General features: G+C 48.7%; 1 protein-coding gene and 1 non-coding gene across 2 annotated transcripts; one reads left to right on the top strand and one right to left on the bottom strand.

Annotated features, from left to right (window-relative positions):
• The first annotated feature begins 513 nt into the window (after nucleotides 1–513).
• Nucleotides 514–7,063, top strand: LOC132574838 (mas-related G-protein coupled receptor member X1-like). Its single transcript, XM_060243068.1, has 2 exons — nucleotides 514–563; nucleotides 6,131–7,063. The coding sequence occupies exon 2, from the start codon at nucleotides 6,191–6,193 to the stop codon at nucleotides 7,061–7,063; it is 873 nt and encodes a 290-aa protein (XP_060099051.1). The 5' UTR covers nucleotides 514–563; nucleotides 6,131–6,190.
• Nucleotides 4,338–4,404, bottom strand: TRNAS-GGA (transfer RNA serine (anticodon GGA)). The gene has a single exon. It is a non-coding gene; the product is annotated as a tRNA-Ser (tRNA).
• Nucleotides 7,064–7,808: the final 745 nt, after the last annotated feature.

The following is a 7,808-nucleotide window of genomic DNA, read 5'->3' as shown; positions in this document are numbered from 1 at the left end:
TCTAGTAATGGAGGGAGGGGGGATTGGAAAATATCATATGGGTTAGGGATAGTAATGATATAATTAGACACTGTTACCATATGTTATCAATAAAAATTGTTTAAAACAATTGTTTAAAACAAAAAATTCTCCATTATACCCTATGGGAATCGGTCTCCACAGGGAATAATGGAGTGCCCAGCAGATATTTCCCTCCCTCCCCCAGCTTTCTGATGAAGCAGGGAGAGGGCCTCCAAACTGGGGGATTGACAACCCGATAATCATCGTTTAAAATGGTTTTCTCGCATACACGCAGCTTGCCTGCAGTCACGCAGGGAAGAGCCTTGTGCTGTGGTAGCAGCTGCTACCCAACCTGCATTTTTTTTAAACTTTGGAATACAAAAACAGAGGGCTGGAAGGCACCTCAAAGGTCATCTAGTCCAACCCCCTGCACGGTGCAGGAAATTCACATCTACTCCCCTCCACTCCAGTGACTTCTGCTCCATGCCCAGCTGATCAGATCTCCACTTGGCCCCTCCCACTTTCTACAAATTATTCGCAGGTGTCAGGAAAGGTGTTGGCAGGTATGATGGCACCTATTGCCAGTGTTTTCTAACCTGGAGGACTGGGTTTGATTCTCCTCTCCTCCACGTGAAGCCTGCTGGGGGCCTTGGGCTAGTCACAGAGCTCTCACTCCTTCCCACCCCATAAAGTACCTAATGTGGGGAGAGAAAGGGAATGTGATTGTAAGGCTAAAAGCCTATCCTTCTTCCTCCCCGGGAACCCTGCTGGGTGCTCTCTCAGACTCACCTACTTCACAAGGGGCCTGTTGTGGGGAGAGGAAGGGAAGGAGATTGTAAGCCACTTTGAGGCACTTAAAGGTAGAGAAAAGCGGGGTATAAAAACCAACTCCTCTTTTTCTGGCTGCAAGGGGATCCATGTGGTCTACAGTAGAGACAAGGTAGTTGGACATGAGTTCTACATTAGGCAGCTCTCCTTGAAAAAAGAAGATGCGGGGGGGAGGTAATTTAGACACGGTAAACTGACGATAACACTTTCACTCACACTGAATAATACACTATGTCTGCTTTACAACTGGAATTTACTGTGTCAGATGGCAAAATCCTCTTGAAAGCGATCGCTAAAGTGCACTGAACGTGGACTGAAAGTCCATTATTCAGTGTTGTGACTTCAAAGTGGTTGCAAATAATGGTCTCCGGGGAAGAGAGTAGGGTTGCCAATCCCCAGGTGGGGGCAGGGGATCACCTGGTTTGGTGGCCCTCCCCCCACTTCAGGGTCATCAGAAAAGGGTGGGGGGGAATGTCTGCTGGGCACTGCATTTTTTCCTTATGGAAACCAATTCCCATAGGGTAAAATGGGGAATTGATCTGTGGGTACCTGGGGCTCTGGGGGTGGGGCCTGTTTTTTTAGGTAGAGGCACCAAATCTGCAGCATAGCATCCGGTGCCTCTCCTTAAAATACCTGCCAAATTTCAAAAAGATTAGACCAGGGGGTCCAATTCTGTGAGCCCCCAAAGACGGTTCCTCTATTGTTCATTATTTCCAATGAAGGGAAGGCGTTTAAAAGGTGTGTGGTCCCTTTAAATGTGATGGCCAGAACTCCCTTTGGAGTTCAATGATGCTTGTCATAACCTTGCTTCTGGTTCCACCCCCAATGTCTCCTGGCTCCACCCCCAAAGTCCCCAGATATTTCTTGAATTGGCCCTAGGGTTGCCAAGTCCAATTTCAGAAATATCTGGGGACTTTGGTGGTGGAGCCAGGAGACTTTGGGGGTGGAGCCAGGAGACACTGGGGTGGAGCTAGGGGGGGAAACGGCGCCAAGGAGCGTGGCGAGCCGCTCCATCTCCGAGTGGGCGGCCGCTGCGCTGCTGCCGCCTCTTCTTTGCTCACCGTAGCTGCTCCTCGGAGATGGGCTCAGGCTGAGCCCATCTCGGAGGAGCAGCTAAAATGAAACCGAGAAGAGGCGGCAGCAGCGCAGCGCCATCACCCGCTCCGCCTCTGAGGTAAAATCAGAGAAGGGGAGGGTGGAGGCAGGCCAGGAGCGTGGCGAGCCGCGAGTCCGGGTCCTAGAAGGGCGGGAGGGTTGGGAAGCCTAATTGGACCTGGCAACCCTAGGGGGGAGACAGAGAGAGAGAGCTGTGTGTAATTCCTTTTCTTAGGTCCAACCAAATGGCGAGCAGTCCTTTGAGTTCTCTAGGTCATTTTATCCTGCTGGGTTTTTAGAACCTTTTCTTTCTAAAAGGAAGGAGGGCAGGATGTCTTCGGAAAGATGGAATACCTGCAGCACTAGATTCTGAAAAGGGAACGCAAGGCATGTTGCGGGCTTAATTGGATCCCATTATAGAAGCCATTTGTAACCATGCGGCCTTCTGGAGTCCATTAAAACATTTAGATTAAAGTGGCAGCGTAATGGATATGTTGGCAGAGCTCTAGAAATAATCCAATCCACTCTTTGGAGTTTGCTTTCATACAATTCACTGCAACAGGATTGTGCAGAAACAAGAGGTAGGCTGAACGGCAAGAGAAAGACGTTCAGTAAACCTTAAAAAATTAGAGAATGCTCCACAGCTCCCCCCCTAGGGTACTAGTGGATGAAGCACCTCTTAGAGCAAGATTTAAAGCAGGGGTGTCAAACATGTGGCCTGGGGGCCGAATCAGGCCCCCAGAGGGCTCCTATCAGGCCCGTGGGCAACTGGCTGTCATCTGCTTCCTTCTCCTTCTCTCTTGCTTCCTTCCGCATCACAGCTTGCTTTTCAAGGCTTGTTCAACCACACAGGAGCTACAGAACAAAACCTCTGTTTTCTCCATTGGCTGAGGCTCCTCCCTTGGGGAGGAAGGGGGGAGGCAGAGCTTGCTTTGCCAGACTCTCTCAGTTGTACAGCAGAGCTACTGAGCCAAGCCTCTATTCCTTCTATTGGCTGAGGCTCCTCCCCCTCCTGGTTCCCTGGGGAAGGAAGGAAAGAGCCAGAGCTTCCTTTGCCCAGTTCCCTGGATCTCATGGGAGAAATATAAAGAAATTACCTTTTTTTAAGTTTTTGGGTTTTTTAGGAAAAATATTTAATTGTGGTTGTCTGTGTCCTTTATAAAGTTTTTATCTCTGCTACCTAATCTTAAATAGGTACACACATGGCCCGGCCTACAAGGACTTATTTGTGTCAGGTCCAGCCCTCATAAGTGAGTTCGATACCCCTGATTTAAAGTGCTTAGACTCTCAGCCAGCTGTTGCCTTTCCCACAGGATAGAGGGTTGAAATCTTCACCTTGCTGGGAAGCTCTCGGGAGGAATCTTAGGCCAGTCTCTCTCTCTCTCTCTCTCTCTTTTTCTCTAGGTGTACGGTCTACTTCACAGGGGTGTTGTGAGACTGAAAACAAAAGGTAGGATCAAGGAATCTGAGATAGCTGGTATGAAGAGGAGGAGGAGAAGAAGAAGAAGAAGAAGAAGAAGAAGAAGAAGAAGAAGAAGAAGAAGAAGAAGAAGAAGAAGAAGAAGAAGAAGAAGAAGAAGAAGAAGCAGCTGGGTATTCATTTCACTGACCTCGGAAGGATGGAAGGCTGAGTCAACCTCAGAAGAAGTAGAAGAAGAAGAAGACAACTTCAGGGAGCTTGGAATTCAAAGGCTCTTGGGACAAAGAAAAAAGTCATTCTGGCTTGGCCTAGACTGGCAGCTTCGGGCACACGGGAGGTGTCTCAAATCAGGCCAGTTTAAAATGGAGTGGATTATTCCCGATCAGATGCTCCTGCCCGAGTCACCTGTATCCCATGTAGGGGGCACTTTGGCTCAGTCAGACAGCTGTTGTGCACTTTCCGCTTAGCACAGTTCGGGTTTCTTTTTCTCCCGTTCATTTTAGTGGTCACGCGCACATGTGCTCATGCGCTCGGAGGCAATTTCCTTTTTAAAAAAAATACCCGGAAGCAGCTGAGGATGGATTGGCGGATTCACACCGCCAATCCACCTCGCTTGCGTACGCCCATGTTCAGATTCCCAGAATGGTGGATGACGTGCAGGAGACAAATTTGCTCCCACTTCCTAAGTGGTAGCTTTTTGAGCCACCATAGAGATGCCAGAGAACAGGGTGAGTATGGGAGCCGGATGGGAGGCAGATGTGCACGTTTAAACTTGATTTTTAAAAACCCGTCTGCATACCGTCCCTGTGGCGGCTTAAACTGCCTGTCTGGACCCAGCCTCTGTCTTTCACGCACCATGAATGAACATATGAAGCTGCCTTATACTGAATCAGACCCTCGGTGCATCAAAATCAGTATTGTCTACTCAGACTGGCAGTGGCTCTCCAGGGTCTCAAGCTGAGGTTTTTCACACCTATTTGCCTGGGCCCTTTTTTGGAGATGCCAGGGATTGAACCTGGGACCTTCTGCTTTCCAAGCAGATGCTCTACCACTGAGCCACCGTCCCTCCCCATTTCCAATCCACTTTAGTGATTGCGAGTGGATTTTGCCCTTTCACAGAGGACAACGCGGTTGCAAAGTGCAGTGAAAGTGGCTTGAAAGGGCATAATTCACAGCATGTGGGAAAGCACTCCAATGGGGGGGGAAACAGCAGTGATATTATAGCATTGGAAAAAGTGCAGAAAAGGGCAACTAGAATGACTCAAGGGTTGGAACATGAAGAAAGGTTAAAACACTTGGGGCTCTTTAGCTTGGAGAAATGTCAACTGCGGGGTGACATGCTAGAGGTTGACAAGATTATGCATGGGATGGAGAAAGTAGAGAAAGAAGTACTTTTCTCCCTTTCTCCCAATAGAAGAACTCATGGGCATGCAATGAAATTGCTGAGCAGTCAGGTTAGAATGGATAAAAGGAAGTACTTCTTCACCCAAAGGATGATTAACACGTGCAATTCACTGCCACAGGAGGTGGTGGCGGCTACAACCATAGACAGCTTCAAGAGGGGATTGGATAAGCGTATGGAGCAGAGGTTCATCAGTGGCTATTAGCCACAACTTATCATTGGAACACTCTGTCTGGGATAAATGATGTTCTGTATTCTTGTGCTTGTGGGGGGCACAGTGAAAGGGCTTCTGGCCCCACTGGTGGACCTCTTGATGGCACTTGGGGTTTTTTGGCGACTGTGTGACACAGTGTTGGACTGGATGGGCCATTGGCCTGATCCAACATGGCTTCTCTTATGTTCTTATGATATAAGGGGGCGTAACCCCGGCTTCAAAGAGAATCAAACAGGAAGCCTATTAGAAAACGTTAGTTTAACCCACACTGGAGAGGTTTATATCCACTGTATTTAAATGCATTTTTGCCTGCCTTTACATCATGACTGTTCCTTGCTATTCCTGCCTCTGCTATTCCTTGGAGGTCTCTCATCCAAATACTAGCCAAGATCAACCCTGCGTTGATTCTGGGATCTGGCGAGATCAGACTTGCCTGGACTTGTCCCGGTCAGGGCACTGTGAAATTATGGTAGCCAATCTCCACTCAACCCACCATCTGTAGTAAATGTAAAGGTAGTCCCCTGTGGACGCACCAGTCATTTCTGACTCTGGGTTGACGTCACATCATGACGTTTTCACGGCAGACTTTTTTTTAACGGGGTGGTTTGCCCTTGCCTTCCCCAGTCATCTACACTTTCCCCCCAGCAAGCTGGGTGCTCATTTTACCGACCTCGGAAGGATGGAAGGCTGAGTCAACCTCAAGCCAGCTACCTGAACCCAGCTTCCAGCAGGATCGAACTCAGGTCATGAGCAGAGCTTGGACTGCGGTACTGCAGCTTACCGCTCTGCGCTCTGTAGTAGGTGAATGTAATCCCAGCCTATTTGTCTGATCGGTTGTAAAGCATTATTGTGAGAATTTGTTTGAAGCGCTTGAACACGAAAGTGCCCATTCTTATCAACATCATTTTAGGCAGACAAGAATCGCTCAAGTGGAGGTGATTCATTTCCCTTTCAGAGTTCAGATTGAGGGCGTTGATCGCCCCCCAAGTGAGCAATTGCACCCCTTTAAACCACGCTCCACTTTTCCTTTTGCAGAGATTCAGTTGATGAATGTTGCGTATTTAGGCTGTTTTCGCTCCCCAAGTAGTGATATAAGCCGGGAACGGTCAACCTTTCTCCGAGTCTCCTTCCAAAAGAATGACGTATTTCCCTCCCTCCTCTTTCCAAACAGACATCCGTGCAGAGAAGCTACCCAGACCGCCGCTGTTTCGTTACGAGTGGCACGAGCACAATGGATTGTGATGCGTCGTATGACAGCATTCGCAGCATTGCCGTCCTGACCTGCGTATTTGGCTGTGCGGGGAACGGTTGCATTATCTGGCTGCTTGGCTTCTGTATTAAAAAAACCGCTTTCAGCATGTATGTTCTGCATTTGACCATGGCGGATTTGGGGACTGTGACATTTTTGGCCGTGTCCCTGATTCTCATAGCGGGTGATTCCTTCAACAGACCCTCAAGTGTTTTCCTGCTCAACCTCTTCCTCGCGACATGGATGGCCGGTTTGTGCTTCCTGATCACCATCAGTACGGAGAGGTGCGCGTCGGTTCTTTTTCCGCACTGGTACCAGCGCCGTCGGCCCAAATGCCTCTCGACCAGGTTGTCCTTCGTGGTCTGGATGCTGTCAGGCATGTTTTACGGCATGGAGGTTTCTTTTTACCTGGTTTATGGGGTGCCGCTGGAAGCCGTCACCCTGATCACGTCCTTTGTGAACTTTTGGATCTTGCCTTCGCTCGTGGCTATCTGCGCTTTTGTTCTGCTCATCGGGCTTTGTTGCCGACACGGGAAACATCCTCTCGGGAGTCTAAACATGTTAATTATTTTAATGCTCGTTTTCTTCCTCGTCCTTGGTGGTCCGTGTGTTGTTGTCTACTCCCTGTGTCCCTCTTGTTTGTGGTTTGCGTTGTCCGATCTCTTCTTTGCCATGAATAGCAGCATCAGGCCGATATTTTATTACTTCTTAGGAAAACAGTGGAAGTGTCGCTCCACAGAACCCCTGAACCTTGAACTCCAGAGGATTTTCCAGGATGAAGGAAATGCCACAGAGGGCGGAGAACCGATGAGGGTGAACCTAGCCGAAGAAACGTGCAGTGTCCAAACGGCATAAAAAAATTGATCATCTTGGGATGACAACTTTAGTCATTTTTGTTTGTTTGTTTGTTTTTATGATGGGGGAGTAGACAAGGGTGACTCTAATGTAGAAACTGCTGGTCTGCTTTTTGTGAGTTGCGATCCAGTTTGTTTTTTTCCCCATTGTGGAACTGTTTGTCCTGTGCACGGGAAAACTCTAAGACACATAGAGATGTTTACATGATTTCTATCACGTTTTCAAACTTATCACCACAGTTGCAAGCAGAAAAAGAGTTTCAGGTGGGGACAGGGTTACCAGACCCTAGGGGTGGAATTCTAGCAAGAGCTTCTTTGCATATTAGGCCACACATCCCTGATGTAGCCAATCCTCCAAGAGCTTGGAATTCTAGCAAGAGCTCCTTTGCATATTAGGCCACACATCCCTGATGTAGCCAATCCTCCAAGAGCTTACAAGGCTCTTTTTTGTGAGCTCTAGGAGGATTGGCTACATCAGGGGGTGTGGCCTAATATGCAAAGGAGCTCCTGATAGAATTCCACCCCTGCCAGACCCTATGGTCACTGACGGGGGATAGGGTGGGGTGGGGTTGCCAAATCCAGGTTGGAATGCTCCTGGAGATTTGGGGATGGAGTCTGGGGAGGGCAAGGACCTCAGTGGGGTACAATATCATTGAGTCTATCCTCTAAAGCATCCATTTTCTCCAGGAGACAGGATGTCTGTAGTCTGGAGATGAGCTGTAATTCCAGGGGATCTCCAGGTCCCA

This window comes from Heteronotia binoei, chromosome 7 (genome assembly GCF_032191835.1).
Source record: "Heteronotia binoei isolate CCM8104 ecotype False Entrance Well chromosome 7, APGP_CSIRO_Hbin_v1, whole genome shotgun sequence".
Taxonomy (NCBI): domain Eukaryota; kingdom Metazoa; phylum Chordata; class Lepidosauria; order Squamata; family Gekkonidae; genus Heteronotia; species Heteronotia binoei.
The sequence above is the reverse complement of the archived record's forward strand: the minus strand, read 5'-3'. Positions and strand labels throughout refer to the sequence as shown.

What these genes read in the sequence shown, in the direction of transcription:
- LOC132574838 (XM_060243068.1), top strand. Translation starts at nt 6,191, where the DNA reads ATGGATTGTGATGCGTCGTATGACAGCATTCGCAGCATTGCCGTCCTG.